Source organism: Helianthus annuus, chromosome 4 (assembly GCF_002127325.2).
Source record: "Helianthus annuus cultivar XRQ/B chromosome 4, HanXRQr2.0-SUNRISE, whole genome shotgun sequence".
Lineage (NCBI taxonomy): Eukaryota > Viridiplantae > Streptophyta > Magnoliopsida > Asterales > Asteraceae > Helianthus > Helianthus annuus.
The window spans coordinates 142,085,088-142,108,748 of NC_035436.2; the positions used below are offsets into that span (position 1 = coordinate 142,085,088).

Here is a 23,661-nt window from a genome sequence, read left to right on the forward strand (position 1 = left end):
ATATAGACTATCCCATGAATAATAAAGTTTATTTTGTATTTGAAGTTTATGTTTTGTGTTATTTTATTGCACTTATAATTTACATCTCGATTGAACTAATATACTTTAGTACTTAATCATGTTCGTATTATATAATTTACATGTTCGTACTTGATCATTTCCAAAGAGATAAATTCGATTACCAAGAATGGCCAAAACATGAAAACTACCTCTTGGTTTGGAGTAAATTCAAGATTGTATTTACAAAACACACTAAACTTATTCAATTTAACAGTCATGTTTCACGAGGATTTCGTATATATCCATTAGTGCCTTCTATAAAAAAAACTGTTGGACGACACGAGATATGAAAAAATAATTATATAATATTATAGATTTTTCGAATAATTTGTATTTCTTAAATAAAAAGATAAAGTTAATAAAGATATAAACTTTTACATCCTATTTTTTTTATAAAAACTGTTTTATAAAAATATGATTTTTTAAATATTTATAAAAATGAAATTTAACATTAGTTAAAGGTGTTTAAAACGTACCTACAAGTCACCTACTATTTTTTACTTTTTACTTTTTCAAAAATGAAAATTTTAAAATTAAAGTTTATTGGATGAGTATGATGTGGATATTTAAAAAAGTTATGGAATTTAAACAATAAAATTATAAACTTTAACATTTCACCAACAAAATAAACTTACTTTATAACGATAGCAACTTATTTTTTATTTTTTGTCATTTGTTTAGTATTTTCTATTAACAAATGAATCTTTACATGTTTAAAACATTGTTTCTATACTTTATTTATTGTTAATTTTTATAACAAAACAAAACTTTGATATTTAGTAGATAGAAGATAAACTATGTTCCAAAATTTTAGGAATTATTTAATACTAATTTACGGATTAGTAGATAGATAGTAAACTATATCCCAAAATTTTAGGAATTATTTAATACTAACTTACGATATTTAGTAGATAAATAGTAAACTATGTCCCAAAATTTTATGAATTATAAGTCAACTAATAAAAAAATAATTATTGCAGTTATTCTTGGATATTAATCTAATAATTTGCATTTTTTAATTAAAAAGTGATAAAGTAATAAACTTTAAAGCTAAACTAAAAAACTGAACATACTATGATATAAAGTTAATAAAAAAATAATTATTTTATAAACATTTTTATAACAAGTAATATAAATAAAATACTTCAGAAATTTACAATCTTTACTAGATAAATTCTAAACTGGGTTCCAAACTTTTAGGAATTATAAGTTCAACTATATTGTTATAGATAATATTAGTCAGTTCTAAAATAATTATTTACCAACTTGACTAGATACATAGTAGTAGATTGTGTTGCATATTTTTAGGGATTATTAGTTAAAAGTAGACTCATATAGATAAGATTAGTTAGGAACTAAAAATTTGAACTTAGTATGATATAAAGTTAATAAAGATATAAACTCTTATCATCCTATTTTTTATAAAAACAGTTTATGAAATCTTACAAAAATATAAATTTTTTATATTTGTAAAAACCCGAAATTTAACAATTTAAGTTAAAGCTCTAAAACGTACTTACAAGTCAAATACTATTTTTTATTTTTATAAAAAAGAAAATTTTAAACTTAAAGCTTATTGGATGAGTACTATGTGGATATTTATAAAAAGTTATGAACTTTAAAGAATAAAATTATACTTTATAATTTAACCAATAAAATAAACAAACTTTACAATTATAACAACTTATCTTTTATTTTTTGTCTTTTGATTATTAATTTTTATACAAAAAAAAAATATTTTTTGTCTTTTGGTTATTATATTTTATAAAAGAACAAAACTTTTACATATGTGTAAACTTATGACATATATCCACCACAATAATGTTATCATAAATATTATACGAATAAGAAAACTAGCAGAAACGAGTTTTGCAATGCAAAGTGTCGCCCCCGCCGCATCGCGCGGGCACCCTACTAGTAATATAATATATAGTATGAAAATTGAGAAAATGCGTATTAGTGTGTACCACTGTACCCCCACCCACACTCACACCCGCATTTGATATACATAGTTTTGTAATTATATATGAATTTTGTATCTAGTAAGTTATATTATATGTAAATATTGCTCGATGGTCAAATAAAACCACCAAAAAAAGAGCCATAAAATCACTTGTGAATAAATCGGATCATCATTTGAAAGTAATTTACTGATTTTCAAAAAATTCTATAACACTTCTTTAACGCCAGGGGCGGACCTAGAGTGATAGAAGGGGTAACATTTGTTGCCCCTTGACGCTCCGGTGACGCTCTGGCAGTAGTGTAAATTTTGAAAAAATTTAATGTTTTCTCGATTTCATTACCCCTTTTTATTGAAACGTTACCCTTATATAAATCAACTTGATCACATTTAAATCAACACGTATTTATCAACAAATTAAATATACGAATACCATGTGAACCAATTACATTATGTGGGCAATTCTTTTTAATATATTTATTTTACCATATGGTTGATTCAAATAATATATGTATCCAAATTAGTAAACTACTAACATTATATATATAATATTTGTCTTTTAATTATTAATTTTTGGTAAATTTAGGTAAATGTACATGCAAATTGTTTGGCTGGTGTAGCACATGACATGCCACATGGTATGATTGGGAGTGTCATGGTGGCATTGAAGTCGTGGAGGATATTCCCATTTGTAAAGAAAAAAAAGAAGGATACGGTGCTAAACGAAATTTTATGAAGTTATTATAAAACTTAAACTTCAAATTAAAACTGAAAACTCACATTGACATTCAAGGACCGGATGTAAGACAAAGTATTAGTAATCTAATTCATGATTATAAAATCATGTAACATGCTTTGTTTCAAAATCGTCTAAGTACCCGTTACTCATTACTTATCGTTTTCACAATGGGATGTGCGTTACGTTAAACCCGATCTTAAACTCACCTATAAAACTGAGTTAAATATCATATGCTCAACGGGTATCATCTAATGATATGCCCGTCTCAAACACATGAAAATTTTCAAATTAAATCTCATACCCAAATAGTCGTTCTATTATCATCCTTATTCATATATCACATTCAAAACATTTTTAACTCTATTTTACACTAACATTACATCCCATCCCACATGTTTGATATTCAAAACCGCAACTTCTCTCCGCCCTAAAAGTTAAAACTTAAAATCAATTAGAAAAAATATTGATTTGGTTCCAAAACCAAAACTGGTTCAACCTGTTCTAGCAAAACCAAATTCGTTATGATACACTCCATGCATTCTAATTGAAACACTAACTTGTCACGTCAAGTTTTTACTACTAGGCTACACGGTATGGACCGTTTTTACCATGCCACTTCAGCCAAATTTCATCAATAGTGCCCCCTCTTCCATACCAGGGGCACCATTGAAGGCTAGTGATTACAATAGCGATAATATGTCATAATGGAGCCCCTTATCCTATGTGGCACCTATCTATCGACGATGCGTCACAATGAAGCCCTTAGGAGGCTCCAACCATACCTCGCAATCTTAGACCATATGATATCCAATTACGCCCTCAGCCACACGGAGTGATTGCATGGGGTCCACATATATATATCCATACATTCTAGACAAATGCCTATGACCACACTCACTCCCCGCAGAGGCAACATTTCATGCCATTTTGGGTTGAGTTAATGTTAGTCTGTAAGGGTGTCTGGGGTGGTCTCGGCAAAGGAAGCGCCAAAACCTTTTGCCGCACGGGGAGTCCACCGCCATCAATCATTTGCTGCGGGGCAAGCTTTTGCGGTGAGTTGTTGCCACTTGCGGGGAACTTGAGGGAGAGGGGTAAGTGGTGGGCCTAGTATCTTTTCAACCAATCATCCATTTTAAAAAAAATGGTTTGGGGGAAACTACCTCGTGTTTTTGGGCAAGTGTGAAGAATGAGAGGGAAATGATATGTCATAATATGATTGGGTGGGTGGAAATTTCCCCCATCTCATTAGGCATGCACCCCTTACACCCTAACACTTCGTCTTAACCATCGTAAACAAGTTCGAATGTGTGTTGTTTATTAATGAAACGCCTTACCAAATACAATTTACATTTACGAACTTTTAATATTGTCATTTTTTGTGCTAAAAAAAAAGTAATCATTAATCCACAAAATTCGATCCACATTACTACATGATTACACACATAAACTAACTATAATCATATAAACTTACAATGATCATTCTATATATATTCTATACAAAGTTAACGGGACAAAAGTAGTGGGGGTGTAACCGAGTAAACGAGCTAAGCCGAGTCCGAGCTTGTTTAGGCTTGAGCTCCACTCATTTAATTTTAAAAAAGCTTAGGCTTGAGTCCGACTCATTTAGAGCTCTATTTCTAAAGCTCTAACTTGGTTCGTAAATAGGTTTTCAAGTTTAAGCTTGACCAGTTTATTACTATTTAACTATTCTATTTAAATCGAACTTTATTTAATTTTCTACAAGCTGATTTCAAGTAGCTCACGAGAAGATTGACTCGTTTACACCAATTAAAAATAGTCATCACATTATCACATAACATGAAGACACTTGCAGATGTGAGATGACAATGAAAAAAAAAAGTAAAAAATAAACCGTTATAGTAATTAATAATCCATCCATCCATCCTTAAACTAATAAATTTTCCAGTTGAGTTGAATTCCCTTCCAAGAATTTCATGACCATCTCTTCCCCACAAATCCCCCATTAACAACCAACCTTTTCTTCACATAATGTGTGCCCTACATTCCTAAATCTAAACCCCCTTCACATCTTCACTTCAAATTAAAGATTGAAATGGGGGTTTTAGGCGAGTCATGGTGTTTCTGTAACGGTGGAGGTAAGTCAGAGAGAACCAAAGGCTCTATTTATTCCGGCAAAGGTTCCGCAATGGCCAGGATTTCTACCGGCGGCATGTTTTCCGGGACCGGATTTCTTATTCACCGGAACCTGTTGCTTACGACGCACGCTATTCTTCCCTCCGTTGCTTCTGCTGAGGCTGCTGAGATCCGGCTTTTAAACGCTGTCGGTGCCTCACTTTTTCCTCACAGGTATTCATTCATCTGCCCTATGGTATTCTAGATCTGATGGAATTTCAAGTTCATTAATTAATTTGATTGGATTGGATTGGATTGGATTGCAGTTAGTTTAGTAATGTGTTTTTAACTTATTGGTTAGGGGATGATTCACAAATGACATTGCAATTTGCTATGTAGTTAATATCTCGATATGTCAGTGATATATCGGTTATCGGTCCCCTGCCGAGAGGCGGTACAAAATATAGGTTAGAATATCGGTACCGATAATATCAGCGATATTGTCCATTTGACCGATATAGGACCGATAAATCACCGGTTTTCCCGATAACAGTACCAGTCTTCTTATTTCTACCGTTCATTTTTCTTCTTATTGCTGCTATTAGTGTTTTAAGTCTTAATTGTTAGTTGTTAGTGTTAAATGTTAGTGTTTTAAGTCTTAGTCAGTTCTTACTTGTTACAATTGTTAGTGTTAAATTGCTATATATATAAATTTAGCATGATATTAAAATTACCGATATCCCACTGATATCCACTGCGATAACCGATATCTCAAATATCGGTCCTTGACCGATATCCGATATTTTACCGCATTAACTACTTAGGCAATTCGTAATTGAATATGTGATTATGAGATAACAGTACTTTTGTATATTGGAAAAAATTGTCTTACAAAAAATACTCACCACATTTAATCAAATAACAGGTTTTTCATAACTAGCTCCGTTCTTGATCTAACAATAGTTGGTCTTGACACCATGGATGGAGACTCAAACATGTCAAGTCAGCAGCCTCACTACTTGAAAACCTGTTCGAAACCGAGTCTAAACCTGGGTAGCGTGGTATACCTTCTAGGCTACACCGAAAACAACGAGCTAACTGTTGGCGAAGGAAAGGTGGTTATAGCCACTGACAACCTTTTAAAAGTCTGCACCGATGGTGTAACATGGAGCCCTGGCTCGGCGGGATTTGATTCACATGGTAACCTTTCGTTCATGGTTTGTGACCCTATGAAACTTGCCACATCACCAAACACGAAAACAACATCTGCGTCATCGTCTTCTTCGTCCTCGTGGAAGAAAGACCTCCCTATGCAATTTGGCATCCCGATTCCCGTTATTTGCGATTGGTTAAACCAGCATTGGGAAGGCAATCTGGATGATTTGGTTAACAAACCGAAACTACCCCTTATTAGATTAATGTCAACGGGCCAAAAAAGTGAACAATCGTGCACGTCATTCTCCATGCGACAAGTTTTCAAAACTACCGAACCCGAAAACGACCCGACAACTCCATCCTCAGCAAATGTGACGTCGAAATTCAAAGATCAACCCGGGCCTAGTTCTTCCCCGGTCACGAACAGTTGCCAGGATGAAACACCGGCCCATGATCAGCCCACTCATGTACAGGGAATCCCGACACCCGAGATATATGAATCGCCGAAACTCACATCCGGTCCGTTTAAGAAAACCAAAAGCACCCAAATTCAGCTTTTGGACATCAATTTCCCGCCCAAGACTGCTAGACCGATCAGGCCAGGGCCAACGCTGCCTGTTAAAAAACAATCAAATTCTATTTCTATAACCGAAGCTGATACCACTTCAATGAATTCGATAAACGGAGCCGAGAACGTGGCCCGGTCATGTTCGTCCCAGGGCGAGGTGTCTGAGGGGCAAAATGGGTATATCAGTGAAGGAGAGACCACAATGTACTCAGCAGAAACAGCGGAGAGCCGTAACTACCCGAGCCCTAAAGGAGGGAGGTTAGGTCAGCAGCAGGTAGGGAGGAGCCAGAGCTGTGTGAACTACAACCGGTGGGGTCCGGTGCAGGCTAGCCCGGTGGCTCGTGGACGGTCACTTGAAAAGCAGAGAAGCTACATGCAGCAGGGTAGAAAGGTGGTTTCACAAGGTGCAACATCTCAGAGGAGTAATGACTATTATAGCCCTACAGTGTCGTCAATTATGAAGAAAAGAAACAATTTGGAGCAACAATGGCCTAACAGGTCTCGTCGCCCAACCGCAGTTCATTCCTCACCAAAATGGGCGTTTTAATGTTGTTTTAAGTTAATAATAATGTTTTTTTTTTTTTTTTATATTTCTAAATGTGCAGTTTGAGATAAAGATTCAATAATTTTTTTTTTTTGGGTTCAAAACTCAAAAGTATGAAAAGGGCTAGAAGTGATGTTGTATTTCTACCTTGTGAAATTAATTGTAATTTTGTTTGAACAATTAGTTGAATGAGGGCATGAAAAGTTAACAAGCAACCCGTCAACATCGTAAGGTTCATCCTTCAACTAACTCGCGTGGTTTGTAGCTCGTTCGTAATCAGCTAGGTAAATTTTCATTTGTATTTTAGCTCGAGTTCGTTAGCCTCAAGTTGGTTGGCTTGAAAAAACATTAGTGCCAAGTTGAAGCTTGCTTTTTGGCTCCCTCTAATAGAGGGTTTTTTTCTTCTTCTTCTTCTTCTTCTTCTTCTCTTCACTGATTTGCTTGTAAACTGGCACTTTGGTACAATGTTATTTGTTTGAAAAATATATATATCAAGACTTCTATTAAAAGCATACGTAATCCTTTAAAGTTAAAAAGAAAAGCCACCTTACAGAGTTGGCACAGGTTGTGTGTGAGCTAACCTTCTAGCTGGAATGAAGAATACAAGCGCCTCTAAAGGTGGAGGGGGCACATCACTCGGATGAAGGTGGGTAGTTGCAGGTTGGGTGGGTACTTGTGGGTACACCGTTGCAACCCAAGCGAGTAAGGGGAGTGGGTTCTTTTTCGAGTTCTCCTACCCGGGAGAGGAGTAGAAAAATTGACTGTTGGCTACGAGAGAGGAACTAGTAGGTTCAGCTAGGAGAGTGCCCCCTCCCTTTTGGATAGATTTGACTTGTAATGGGTTGTAATGAGGTGACACGATACTATTGGATGATGATGTGAGTACTTGTGGGTTGAGATTAGGGGTGCCCCAACGCTCGGTGCAATTCACTCGTGAGTCGTGAACTCAACTTTTATTTTTACATCAATAGTTTTAAGTGTTATTATTATTAATAGGTGATTCATCATTTAAACTAGTTCATAAGCCATCAAAACACACATAATGAATATAATCTTATAATTTTTTGAAAAATTTACCTTTTGAGGTCTTTTCTATTCTATAAGACTAAATTGCCATTTTTTTTTTATAGAAATGTGGCTTTGGTTTAAACATTTTTTTCTTTTCTCATATTAGTTCTTTGGTTTTCATTTTTATCAATTTCGCTAACTCCTATTTTTTATCTTAAGTTAGGGCATTTTGGTCATTTACCTATTTGTTTTATTTTTCTTTATTTAAAATAAAGTATTATTTATTTTTATTATAAATACCCACCCACCTAGGGCCGTTCAAACCGCTCGTCCGACGCTTGCTCATAAATTGCTCGGAAAATGCTCGTTCGATTTAAGGCTCGGTTGTAAACGAGCCGCTTTGCTCGGTTCGGTTTGTAAACGAGCCAAGCATGAGCAAAGGTCTGCTCGGATCGGATCGGTTCGGTTCGGTTCGAATTACACTCACAAATATAAATTAAATTTATAGTTTTGTATATATCATTTATTAGATTTGGGTTCACGATATACAAATTCACAACGATATCTATATGTACTAGTCTAATCACGCCAATAAAAAAACTTAACACCAAATCTAAAAGTTAAACCCTAAACCGCTAAACGACAGTCTGCTTATCGCCTCAATGTCTCATATTGTTACCCTAAGTCGATCGTCTCCTGCCCTCAACGTCATTGTTCATGTAATATGAACATCGCCTCATCGGCCACAACATTGCTATTTATAAGAAAAATATCATGCCATGAAATGCGCATGTTTTAAATACATAAAAACTTGAGACCCAATATTGCACTATCTCTCTCCGCAAATTTAAATCGCGCGAAACATTTATCAAAATCACTTGAAGTTCGCTCGGCACTCGCTCGGAATATTCTGTCACACTCGGTCATAGGCGGAAGCACGAGGTGTGATCGTGATTGATTCTCATTGTATACGAATTAACAAATATACTAAATGATTTAAAATAAACTCCAATGCCATTCATAAGTTTTAAACATAAACAAGAGTTAACCAAAGTGTTTGCATCACTTCAATATTAACTAAGTTTTAAAAGACTACAACATAATTCAAGTTCTAAAAGATAAAGGATTTGTTCCTCATATCACCGCAAGGAGACGACATATGAAGAAAATTCAGCAAAAGAGGCATGGAGTTAGGACGCTCGACATCTTGAAGCAAAAACCCTCAAAGCTTTCCACTAATTTCCTGAAACACATGTAAGTTTGAAAAGCGTCAACAAAGTTGGTGAATTCAGGCAGTTAATTTGTATTAAATGTATATTTGTAAAATGTGAGATGCATTTGTATGAAAAGTGGTATGTAAACGTAATTGAAATCGAGATCATTAATGTTTCGTGAGGATATTATCTCCCTGCATAATTTAAGATATTAACCATAATTTCAGCAACCATGATTTCAGCACCTATTTCAAAGGCTAAAATAAAGGGAACACTTCTAGCAATCCTCAAGAATAAATAGGCCTTTAGTCATTTGTTTTCTTTTGTCCAGTTTTTATTGATTATCGTGTCTCGTGTTTGGAGATTTACCTATCTTGAATTAGGCTAACTATCCCTTGTTTTCCCTATTTTTATTAATCAAATTTTTCAGTTTCTATCACATAACCCTTCTTGAAACTAGTAATCGTTTTAACCACCTTGAGCTAAGAATTGAACAAAAATGGACAAGAGCACCTCTTAGCATCCATTATAGGCACATAACCTACCCTCAACTTGTTTATAAGTATTGTGATGATATTAAAAAGGGAAGAGGGTGATGAAGAGTTCTAGGAAAGCTTATGAAGTTAAGGCATGAACAAAAGTTCAAAAGGATGCATAAAAGAAACAAGGGACAACTCAATTGCCAAAGTGATGTGTACTTAATAGTCAAGAAGTCAACAGTTGTTAGGTTAATTGATACTGATCAGTAGTTAAATGGTTGGTCAGCAGTGGATTGGGGTGTTGGTCAGCAACAGGGGATTAGTCAACAGTGGATTGAGTTGTTGATTAACAACAGTGGTTTGGGTATGGGTTAGTAACAGGGGATTGGGTTGTTAGTTAGTTAGGCAGTTAGGGTGGTAGTTGGTTAGTAGTTGTGTGAGTTGTTGTAAACTGGGTATAAAAGAGATATGTTGTAATAGAATAGGGTATCTTGTGAAATAATAACAAACTCTTCTTAGTCTCTCTTTCTCTCAACTGCCATTAACGACCTCTTGAAGCTCATTCTTTCCATTGAGTTTCCTGAACGTTAATAGGACTTGACCATTGTTGATTCAATCTCAGGTTCATCCAAATTCAATCCTTATCATTGGTATCAGACCTGTCTATCCTTGGACACTCTTGATTCGCATCAATTCAGAACCTAATTCAATCAATTGGGGAAAATTTGCAAACCTTCAATTTCAATTTCTGAATTCGATCATTAGTTCGATCGAATTCCTTCAATCGTCGTCCGTTCAATTCAATTCTCAATTGATCTTTGTTCAGATCAAATTCACTTCAAAATGACAAAAAGACACGGTCATAATGATACTGATGAAGCTGGAAGTAGTCAGCAAATGAATAACCGAATCGAAGAAAATACGAAGCGTTTGGAAGAGGTGAGGAGCATGGTGGCTGGGTTGTCCTTACAGTTGACTTAGATAGTCAATAATCAAACCAATACGAGGAATTATCAAAGACTTTCTGAAATCTATGTTGAGAATGGTAATCACCGAAAGCAATTACAACAGAAATTGAAGGAACAAGCGATGTTGGCCATTAATGAACCCATTAGCGGTTTGGCTAATTTCATATCAGATTTGTCAAAACCCACTTCTCAACAAATTTGTTCTGTTGTTAGTGATATTAGAGGGGAAATAGGATTAGGATGTTCATCAAGATTCATCAGAACTGAGGTTGCTCATCAGGTGTTCGATGAAATGACTGAACCAATTAAAACTGAAAGAAAACATGAGGGGACGAGGGTTAATGAGTCATTAACAAGAAATGATGATTCTAAGATTGTGGAAAAATTACCGAAACAGATTGGTAGTATGAGGCAGTATTATGATTCTTTAACACATTCATTAATCAATTGCAAATTTCACATGTTGGGATTGAACCCTACCAGAGGAACAGATGATGTAAAGCCAAAACTGGTTCACAACAGTGGATTAATCATAAACAGCAGTTTACACTAAACTTTTCCCTTGAAAGTGATCCTAACATCTGATATGCTCCAAGTACTGCCCTTATCAACAACTACTGTTCCTGGAAGCTACTGATCAAGTTAAAGATTGATGAAGAACTAAAGCCCTGCTGCCCAATCTACTGCCTTAAGTCAAGCACTGCTGATCATGACAAGTACTGCTGGGTTCATAGCAGTGGAAGGATGTAGCAGTAGTTTTGATTCTCTTTATGTAATGAAAAGCCAAAGCACTGATGAAGTTTAAAGGCTGAAGCTCAATCTACTGATGAATTCCAAGCACTAATGAAGAACCAAAGTACTGCTCTTTCAAGGCCTGATCACCCTTTGAAGAAAGCACTGATGCTCAACATCAGTGGTCGACTACAACAATGGAATGAAGAATCAGTATAATCAGTGTCTGTATGACCAGTAGTTGTAGAACAATAGATAAAGTTTGTTAGTCTGTTAGATGTCGCTTTCATGGTGACATCAGCTGTGATGCATCAGTGGTTTGGTTTGCCTATAAATGGAGCAGTATTGTGTACTGTTACATTTGATCGTTTTGGGTGAGTTCTTCTCCTCAATTCAATCCTTTCATCTTGTGCAACCAACCTTGGGGTATCAGGCTGAGGGGGAGTTTAGTATGTAAACATGCTGTAATCATTTGCTTTGCATTGTAATCATTCGACTCAATATGAAGCAATTGTTTATCATACTATTCTCTTCTATGGATTGTGTTTACAAAGTTTGTATCCATTTCCGCTGCACTTTTCATCATTTCATATTGTGACAACTCGTAATTCGAACCTACTTTGTGCATCGACACGTGTTTATATGAACTATTATGATTATTGAATGTTATAATTATGTGCTTTGTGTTATGTAATGTATGTATGTATATAGTGGCCCAAACGCACAACGTTAACCCGATCGCACAATGTGTGTATTGCCAAACCGATCACACAAGTCTATGGGCTTTAACTCATGCAACTCTCGGCCCATTTCTCCTTGAACTCGGAACACATAGGCAGCCCATGATGGGTTCGGCCTACTTCTCCTACGCATAACCTCATGATTGAGGGTCACACTTCACACTTGTTGCAATACATAAGACACACACGAAAACCCTAGTGCTCTCTTTTCCTTCCCTCAAACCCGACGGCAACCACCCCATCTCCCTCGAAGCTCTTGTACTTGGATCGATCCTCTCAACCGGTTAGTGTTTTGATGTTATTTGTTTTGATAGATGATGTTGTGGTTGTATGTGATTATTAGGGTTCATGCTAGCAAACATGTTAATAACTATGATAATCATGATTTGAATTTAAGTGCTTGATGGAATATGATCGAATCAATGAGATTGAGTTGTTGTTTGAATTACGAAGTCCAATGCTTGATTAATCGACTGATAGGAACCATGTTCGAATGATTGTGGTGTTGGTAGAATGCATATTAAAAATCAAGTTCATGAGCCGTATGATGATTATGATAGATGTTTATGTTTGAGTGTGTTGATGATTATCATGTTTTGCTTGGGATTAGGGTTCATACAAGCTGATTTATAAATTCCTCGTTTTGATCCGATTGATTGTTGTTTAGTATGTTGTTGTTCATGGATGGTTTGATTAGGGTTCATGAGAAACCGGTTGTTATATGCTTGTTTGATCGATAATAGGCAAACTGTTAGTTGTTAATTGATAGTATGCAAGTATGGAAACCTAGCGATTGATTGGCAAGATTAATGATTGTAACCGATTGGCAAGAAATCCGGAATTTGTAACTGATCGCACAAGACCGGAGTCGCACAAGATCAGACCATACCTGATCGCACAACACAGATCGTACAAGCTAGGTACCACAAGTTTTAGCACAGTGTACAACATAAACCTTGCATGATCGCACAAGGTATCGTTGATCGCACAAGACAGTGCAAGTCGCACAATACCTTGGGCCACACACAATTAATAACCAGTTGATGTTAATGGGCCGGACAGCCCAAGGCCTCACTCGCACAAGGTTAACCAGATCGCACAAGGTTAACCAGATCGTACAAGACTGTTATTTGTTCACTGTTGTTGGGCCGAGTATATCTGTTTGGGGCCAGGCTAGTTTTAATCGCACAAGCATTCCACGTTTAAATAAATTGGACTGTTGCTAAGTTGGGCTGACTATCTTTGGGCTTAGACCTTTAAATCGCATAAGTTGAAATGTCTGTTTACATGTTGGAACACACACACACTGATACGTCATTTGGGCCGAGCAGCCCAAATCGTAATCGCACAACTATTTGTATCGTACAAGGCTGTTAATTGATATTTGGGCCGTATATGCCATTGAATCGCTTATGATGTTGGGCCAGGAACTATGGGCTTATTAAATCGTACCAGTTCGAATATGTTATGACTGTTAACTTGTATGGCTTAACTGCTAAGTGTTGCTATGATCTCTACGTGTTTGTAACGTGTTAACTCTGTGTAACTGTACGTGCAATACTTGAATACAAGCCTGACTTGTATGGTAAACATGCTAGGACGTGGTTGATCACATTGTAGCTTAACTGAACCTTTTCGTGTATCATACCGAGCAACCCCAGGTGAGTTCATTGCATTTTCTCAAGCATGCGTCCCGGTGGTTTGGGACAACTGGTAAACATTTGGAAGGGAAACATTGGGTAAACAACTTAATCGGTTTTGGTTATTGCCTGGAGGGCAATGGGGGTAATTAGTTGATAGCGCTATTAGGTGGGAAACCTCACACCGGGCCGTAAGGACGGGCGTGAACTAATTATCTGGATAGGGCTATGGTTGTTAGAGGCACACTCCTCGGATACATATGGGCACACTCCCTAGGGTATCTAACGATGGCAACATAGCAAACGGTCGTTAAGGGGTACCCACTCCCCGGATACACATGGGCACACTCCCTAGGGTATCTAACATGAGCAACATCGTAACGCAACATTGAATCGCATTAACATACATCTGGTAACTCAACACGTTAACAAAACCTTGAACTCACCAGCGTAGTCTGACACACTTGTTTGCATGCTTGTAGGTCGTTAACATTGGAACATGGACTTGCTATCTGGGAGTGCTGGAGTGGTCATGGATCGAAGCTATTGGATTACTTATAATTAATACATTGGTTTTGAGTTTTATTATGAAACAATTGCTAAACGACTTATCATTTGCTTCCGCTATATAACTCTTTGTGAAACGATATTATGTTTGACATTTAATATTGGCAATTAATGACATGTTTTATTTAAATACTTATCATTGGTTCAATGTGATTGGTGGCTCAGACTCTGATGTGTAACACGCCTCGCGGGGTTTCCGCAGGTGGTATTTTGGGGGTGTTACAGTTTGGTATCAGAGCCACTGGTTATAGTGAACTAGGTTTTAAAACGTTTTGTAAAACCAGACTATAACCGAACACCTTCGAAAATCGATCATGACACTCAGCTCCAGATTGCAAGGTTCGTCTTTCGTATACTCATTGTACTACGTAACTAGTGGACACTTACATATGATATTGCATGCTGGTACACGTTAAACACGATAGTATGAACTTACGTATCCCTTGCACCTGTTATATGACTGATAGGGTGGTAATTCCCTAAACATTCATGACTTATAATATGTGATGCTCTTTGTTTGCTAATCGAGTTGGGGGAACCATTCGACATGAGTTAGGAGGAGCTGAGATGAGCATGCAAATCACAATATTATTGTGGGTGCACACATAATAATAGTGTGGGGTGCATGCGAGTCCCAGTAAGGCTTAACAAGTGAAGAAGGGGTTCCGCTCTGTTAATTGATCAGTGTGAAACGTAACAAACCAATAGGAGTCATAACAGTGATCGTCTCCTACTCAAATGTGACTATCTCACCTCTCTTTGAATCCTTTTGAAATCGCAACGCTATCGAGTATTACTTGAACGTCCCTTTGAACGCCTAGCGAACTAAGTAGAATGCCAGGTGCTTGTACGAACGTCCCTGAGTGGATGGTGCAGCGTCCATGATTGATTTATACCCCTTTTCTTTCCCCCTCACTCCTCTTCGTTGTTGGAACTCAATATACTCACATCTCAGACCCCGAAGGGCGGTCACGCCTGCAACACTCCGGAAACATACCGTGTTTTACCCAGTCAACTTGTAAGAACGATGGGTATAAGGGTAAGTTTAGTACCCAACCGACTTCAGCATTTGAACGACTCCAATTATTGACAATGAATATCAACGATTTGACTCCAAACGAATCCTTAATTCTAGTCAGCAACTTATGGGAGCCGACTTTTATGAATCAGTCGAAACGTAAACGATGGCAATCGACCAGGATGTGGACTGTGTAACTTCCAACACAACGAGTAGCACCCCGGAACTTGACACGAAATACGAAGAGATGGACATCGTTGGTGAAGGATCGTAGAGACCTGTTTCGAGCAACAACATTAGAGGCAACAACTATCGTGACATCAAGGTACTTGTCATAGTAGCTTGCAGTGTGGAAATGAAGGTGCCTACGGCATGTAATGGCAGTTGATAATTCAAGACGACAACAACCAAGGGAGCGATGACAGTATGATAGAAATCCGTGTGATTGTAACAATAACACCTGCAGTGGTGCTCGCGAAAGGGTATTTAGGATTGACGTGGGCGACGACAGGACCATAACAACATGGTAGCTGGGATGGATAACGAATCGCTTCGGCTCGATTCCGTTTAACCCTGATGCTTCTTGAAACCAAACCTGTTATGAAACCGGCTGATGGCAGGTCAGCGGAAACCGCATATATTAGTTGGGATGCAAACTCGATATTGCGGGTGACAGACATTCGACACCGGTGTTACCTCTACTATCCTTGGCAGTTATGGCGCGATAGTTAGTGTTGGTGGGTTAGTAGGACATATCGCCCGGACGTACCCTGTGAGAAGAAATTTAGCGTCACTATATGCTCTAAAGTACCAGAGTGGTGAAAAGATCAGCATCATGTCAGTAATGACAGCCTCGAAAGCGCCTATGGAAGGAGGACCTCACTGTATTAGCAACTATATCTAATAATCAGACTAAGTAAGATAGGATCGAGGACCCACCGATTGTTGTGACTCATCTCAAAGTGCAATTGGAGGAGCTTTCAGGTCTACTACCACAACTATTAGTCAGAAACTCGGTGATCTCACGATTAGAGGGAGCTCCGAATACTCATACTCTTACCGTCCTACACCAGGAGGGTTGCAAGAACTGTGTAATCTACTACGAGAATTGTTGCACAAGAATTTGTTGGACCTAATTCTCACTTTGGGAAGCCTCAGTTATATCCGTGAAGATAAGCCTTTTTGTGTGTACGTACCAATTATCGAGCACCCATCGAGACGACAGTTGAGAACCGTTTGCCGCGACCATGTATCGAAAACCGATCGACTAGTTACAAGAGACGAGCTTTCATTCAAGGATTAACTTACGAGCGCATTATTATCAGATGGAAACCCAAGGGGAGAAAGTTCTTAAGGAAGCTTACCAGGCGCAATTCGGCCATACAACTTTGCACTCCAAGACCTTTAGAGCGATCATCACACCAGCAGCCTCATAGATCATGTGAACCGACCGTGCTATTGGGTGACATTTTGAACCCTTTTTCGAGGGGAAAGCAACAACATGGACAACTTTTTATTCTATTTGGGAGGCCCTGATGGAGGAGCCACACCGCGCGAAGTCTTGATAAAAGTAACTTCTGCATGAGAAATGTACCCTTTTTAGGTCATATAACCAACGAAGTAGGAATGCGCGTGAATCTCGCTAAGACCCGTTTTCTTTGGAAACTGATCGACACTAAAAGTCCTTCGAGGATACAACGATTTCTTGGTTCCGCTTGATTCATCACAGGAATTTCGAAGGTCGCATAGCTTAGATCCCTTTAGCACAGCGGGGTGCCGTGTTCACGAAAGACAGAACGTGAGGACGTCTCTTCAGCTTTCGAATCCTAATTCAGTAAGGTACTGAGCCTCATTTTTACCCAAGGGCATGGGTAATACAGTGGTATATCGTTATGTTTTGAATCAGAGTCCCAGTTACACGTCGACGCAACACGAGAAAGTAACGACTTACGTACAGAAATTACAAAGAAGGACTGCATGACACACAACTGGTGGTGGAAACCGTGGTCTTTGGAGATACACGGAGGCATTACTTGGACGGTACCAAATGCGTTACTTAGACCGATCACAAGGGCCTTCCGTGTACTCTGGTTTCAAAAGAGCTAAATCAGTAAATGGCATCGTTGGATGGAACTTCTGGGTGGATTACGACTGTGGAACCTGAACGTGTATGGACTTAGCAGCTCGCCATCGACTCTAACCCACGTGACCCAACTCGTTCTGTACAAACTAGGGAACTAACGTGAGAGAATTTTCAAGTTGAGTCCATGCGGGGCATGGAAGAGCAACCTTGGTGAAACGAACGATATTCATTAACTCATAGAACGACTATAAATCTCATTTCACAGCAACGGTAGGGAGGTTGTGGTTAGCAAAACACACTGGCTTCGAAAACTCTATTCAACTGGATTTTAAAGAAAACCGTTTGGACATGTAAATCTTGTACTGATGATTAGGCATGAAAACCCGTCTAACAATGTATGGGTATGACTTTTGACTTTGGGAAAAGTCAAGGCGAAGTATAAGAAACTGGCAACACCTATGTGGAAGATGGGAGCAGACTGCTATGAATGCTGCCACTAGTCTATTTACAACTCGAAATGGAAACACAAACAGTAACAATCGTTGATCGCTGAATGTGACCAGCGCACCTCCTTGCAGTCAAGGGAACTGATGAGTCTTCTCAGCTTGTGAAAATTTCTCTGGAAGTGACGGATTATAGGCATGAGGTGCCAACTCCTATTACCTATTGGGCTATACCTAATGCAAGGCGGGCATGACGCACACCTTTAACTCACGTCTTGACATGAACATTGCTTATTACTGTAGGACAATCGAGCAAAGTGACGAACCATCTGAGCACACGAAGGCATGTTGTAAGTATGTGCATAACTGACTTTAGTAAACGTTTGGGAAGGACACTTATCTTGGGGAGAACCTCCAATGCAACTGCACCATGATAGTATGCATATAGCCCATGCTGAGGCATAACCTGGACAGTAACTCTAATCTCCTTGTTGGACTAATGTAGTTGACAACGTAATCGCAGGTCCAGGACCTGAGCTCAAAACTCTCGAACATTGCTTAGATCGGAAATTGTTTGATGGCAGCGCATGAGCGCTAGGAAAGCTGATTAGCTTAGGAAACGCTGGAATTTGTTGTAGGCAAACGTGTCATATCGAAAGCATCACCCTGGGGGGGGGGTGCGGTATACTATAGGAAACATGGCCAACTTACTTTACGACGCGTGAGACATTCGGATTACTGGAACAAACGGTGACTTGGCTCACAAACTCAGGCTAATTGATGAAACGGGATAACTATCGTAATGGTATGTATGCCTTAGGTTTAAGGCAGCGGTTGCCTGATGAAACCCTGGTGATACCCTCACCGGAATTTGAAGTCATCGGATCAGTTGTATATATCAGGGAATCTATCGAAAGCATGGGCTAAAAAGTCAAGGTTCGCTAGCATGAGTCATATGACAATCGTGAGGGCTTGTTAAACTTCAATACGTGAACTGAAGTTCACATAGGAACGGAAGGATATGTTAAAACTTCAATGTTCTCAATTGTTCAAGGGATTGAACCAACTCTTGATATCACTGGTAAATTTCAGGACGAAATTTCTTTCAAGTTGGGGAGGATGTGACACCCCAGGAAAACCAGCAAACGATATAACTTACCTAGCTTTAACTTATCTAGCTTTCTCAGTGAGTGCGTACCAAATTTCGGGACGGAATTTCTTTTTAGTTGGGGATACTGTGACAACTCGTAATTCGAACCTACTTTGTGCATCGACACGTGTTTATATGAACTGTTATGATTATTGAATGTTATAATTATGTGCTTTGTGTTATGTAATGTATGTATGTATATAGTGGCCCAAACGCACAACGTTAACCCGATCGCACAATGTGTGTATTGCCAAACCGATCACACAAGTCTATGGGCTTTAACTCATGCAACTCTCGGCCTATTTCTCCTTGAACTCGGAAGACATAGGCAGCCCATGATGGGTTCGGCCTACTTCTCCTACGCATAACCTCATGATTGAGGGTCACACTTCACACTTGTTGCAATACATAAGACACACACGAAAACCCTAGTGCTCTCTTTTCCTTCCCTCAAACCCGACGGCAACCACCCCATCTCCCTCGAAGCTCTTGTACTTGGATCGATCCTCTCAACCGGTTAGTGTTTTGATGTTATTTGTTTTGATAGATGATGTTGTGGTTGTATGTGATTATTAGGGTTCATGCTAGCAAACATGTTAATAACTATGATAATCATGATTTGAATTTAAGTGCTTGATGGAATATGATCGAATCAATGAGATTGAGTTGTTGTTTGAATTACGAAGTCCAATGCTTGATTAATCGACTGATAGGAACCATGTTCGAATGATTGTTGTGTTGGTAGAATGCATATTAAAAATCAAGTTCATGAGCCGTATGATGATTATGATAGATGTTTATGTTTGAGTGTGTTGATGATTATCATGTTTTGCTTGGGATTAGGGTTCATACAAGCTGATTTATAAATTCCTCGTTTTGATCCGATTGATTGTTGTTTAGTATGTTGTTGTTCATGGATGGTTTGATTAGGGTTCATGAGAAACCGGTTGTTATATGCTTGTTTGATCGATAATAGGCAAACTGTTAGTTGTTAATTGATAGTATGCAAGTATGGAAGCCTAGCGATTGATTGGCAAGATTAATGATTGTAACCGATTGGCAAGAAATCCGGAATTTGTAACTGATCGCACAAGACCGGAGTCGCACAAGATCAGACCATACCTGATCGCACAACACAGATCGTACAAGCTAGGTACCACAAGTTTTAGCACAGTGTACAACATAAACCTTGCATGATCGCACAAGGTATCGTGGATCGCACAAGACAGTGCAAGTCGCACAATACCTTGGGCCACACACAAATAATAACCAGTTGATGTTAATGGGCCGGACAGCCCAAGGCCTCACTCGCACAAGGTTAACCAGATCGCACAAGGTTAACCAGATCGTACAAGACTGTTATTTGTTCACTGTTGTTGGGCCGAGTATATCTGTTTGGGGCCAGGCTAGTTTTAATCGCACAAGCATTCCACGTTTAAATAAATTGGACTGTTGCTAAGTTGGGCTGACTATCTTTGGGCTTAGACCTTTAAATCGCATAAGTTGAAATGTCTGTTTACATGTTGGAACACACACACACTGATACGTCATTTGGGCCGAGCAGCCCAAATCGTAATCGCACAACTATTTGTATCGTACAAGGCTGTTAATTGATATTTGAGCCGTATATGCCATTGAATCGCTTATGATGTTGGGCCAGGAACTATGGGCTTATTAAATCGTACCAGTTCGAATATGTTATGACTGTTAACTTGTATGGCTTAACTGCTAAGTGTTGCTATGATCTCTACGTGTTTGTAACGTGTTAACTCTGTGTAACTGTACGTGCAATACTTAAATACAAGCCTGACTTGTATGGTAAACATGCTAGGACGTGGTTGATCACATTGTAGCTTAACTGAACCTTTTCGTGTATCATACCGAGCAACCCCAGGTGAGTTCATTGCATTTTCTCAAGCATGCGTCCCGGTGGTTTGGGACAACTGGTAAACATTTGGAAGGGAAACATTGGGTAAACAACTTAATCGGTTTTGGTTATTGCCTGGAGGGCAATGGGGGTAATTAGTTGATAGCGCTATTAGGTGGGAAACCTCACACCGGGCCGTAAGGACGGGCGTGAACTAATTATCTGGATAGGGCTATGGTTGTTAGAGGCACACTCCTCGGATACATATGGGCACACTCCCTAGGGTATCTAACGATGGCAACATAGCAAACAGTCGTTAAGGGGTACCCACTCCCCGGATACACATGGGCACACTCCCTAGGGTATCTAACATGAGCAACATCGTAACGCAACATTGAATCGCATTAACATACATCTGGTAACTCAACACGTTAACAAAACCTTGAACTCACCAGCGTAGTCTGACACACTTGTTTGCATGCTTGTAGGTCGTTAACATTGGAACATGGACTTGCTATCTGGGAGTGCTGGAGTGGTCATGGATCGAAGCTATTGGATTACTTATAATTAATACATTGGTTTTGAGTTTTATTATGAAACAATTGCTAAACGACTTATCATTTGCTTTCGCTATATAACTCTTTGTGAAACGATATTATGTTTGACATTTAATCTTGGCAATTAATGACATGTTTTATTTAAATACTTATCATTGGTTCAATGTGATTGGTGGCTCAGACTCTGATGTGTAACACGCCTCGCGGGGTTTCCGCAGGTGGTATTTTGGGGGTGTTACACATATTCTCTGAATGTTCAGTTTATACAAACAAACACAATCATGAGAGCCTCCGATCCTAACAATTGGTATCAGAGCTCGGACAGTCAAATTCGAACTTACAGTCAATTTGACATAACAGTTCAGCTCAAAATTCATTGATACTAAGGTTGATTGTATGTTGTTGAAAAAACAGAGCAACGAGAAATCATGTTCAAAATGATTATTCAGATACTCTGTAAAACAATCAAGATGTCATATGACAAACAAACTTCACATAACATGTGATATCATCCATAAAACACCTATAGTGCTCAGATCTGAAAATATGTCTGATAACTATGGTATAATCTCTTTATGTTACAAAATTGATTTCAATTGTTGTTATGAAGGTTTTGATGTTTTTATCATGACTGCTGCTAAGGTGTTTACCTCATGTGAACGAAAATCTATGTTCGGATGATAACATTAGTGTTTTTGTTAGCATAAAAAGAGGGAAATTAAAACTTTAGCTATTCAGATCTTATGTATTGAAAAACAGGTTGAAATTCTCTAAAAGGACCAAAAATCAACTATGTTGAGAATACATTAAGAAAATCAGCAGTCAAAATATCCAGATCATGAGTAATGTGGAATTTGGCATTAGCAAGTGCAAAAATGTCCAAATCTCTTAAAGCATTGCTGAAAATGATTTTGGATTGAGTATTCTTTCCTTGAAAACCTTCAAGTAAAAGTTTCAATACTTTTCTATGGAAAGGGTAAAAAAAAACAAAAAAAAAGGAAAAAAGAAAAATTACAAAAACTCAAAAGTGAGTTTATCTCAAAACTTTTGAATTCAAAAGAAAAGAGTATAAACCCAAAACACTTAAGAGTCCACAGGTTAATCCTACAAAAGGAAAACCAAAAATAGATCTGCATTTTTTGTCAAACATAATGTCATCAATCAACCATGCACAATCAATGTTTCAGGAAGTTCAGGTAACAAAAGTATCTCCAGATATTTTTCAATAAAGAGGAATAGGCCAAATTTCTCAGAAATTATTCACATGGTAATAAGGTTCACAAAGAACTTTCAAAACCTTTGTGAACGGGCTCCTCTTGGTAACAATCAACTGACAAGGAAATGGTACCAAACAGTGGTTACAGGACTTTGGTTCAAACCACTGACCATTGTCCTAAGCTTGAGAATGAAGTGATCTTGAGACAGACCAGATCTAATTGATTTTATTACCAGAAAACGTTTACTCTTTTTCTCTGTAAAGTTTTCTTCAAATAAAACAGGATATATTATTCTTTATTTTTTTCTTAAGAATGATATATTTTGTACTTTTACTTGTTTTTGATAGAAAAAGTTCAAACTCCTGTCAGGATGTAGAGCCCTTATTTTTTTTGGTGATACTATCCTTGAAAATAGAACAAAAGGAAATGGTGCAAGTGTCAAGGTCATGTCAAACTCAAGTTTGTGTTAACACAGATCAAAGATTGTTTGCTAACAGACCTTATAATACTTGGATGCTCATGTTCTAATTCAAACATTATGACACAAAATGAGTAGCCATAGTAAAAAGGTTTCCATTATCTGGGGTACTAAACCACTGTCAGGAATCTATAAAAGCTTCAAAACTTGTAACAAACATGTGGTAAAACCTTGAATGCTGAAACAAGTGAATTTTCTGCATTAAAAATCCCTGTAAACCCTGCTGTTATGATTAATTTTGATAAACTTGCATTTAAAATGTGTTTGTCAAGTATTTGGTTCTGTAGGTGACCCACATTCATCATCAACAGATCTTGGACATGATACTAAAATCATTTCCATCATCAGAGCAGCAGATGTACAAAACAGCTGTTAAAGCT

General features: G+C 37.9%; 1 protein-coding gene across 1 annotated transcript; it reads left to right on the top strand.

Annotated features, from left to right (window-relative positions):
• The first annotated feature begins 4,656 nt into the window (after window positions 1-4,656).
• Window positions 4,657-7,264, top strand: LOC110936521. The gene is made up of 2 exons (XM_022178930.2): window positions 4,657-5,087; window positions 5,779-7,264. The coding sequence occupies exons 1-2, from the start codon at window positions 4,834-4,836 to the stop codon at window positions 7,121-7,123; spliced, it is 1,599 nt and encodes a 532-aa protein (XP_022034622.1). The 5' UTR covers window positions 4,657-4,833; the 3' UTR covers window positions 7,124-7,264.
• The last annotated feature ends 16,397 nt before the right edge of the window (window positions 7,265-23,661 follow it).

What these genes read in the sequence shown, in the direction of transcription:
- LOC110936521 (XM_022178930.2), top strand. Translation starts at nt 4,834, where the DNA reads ATGGGGGTTTTAGGCGAGTCATGGTGTTTCTGTAACGGTGGAGGTAAG. An exon ending in GCCTCACTTTTTCCTCACAG is followed by an intron (nt 5,088 to 5,778) that starts GTATTCATTCAT and finishes ATCAAATAACAG; the next exon opens with GTTTTTCATAACTAGCTCCG.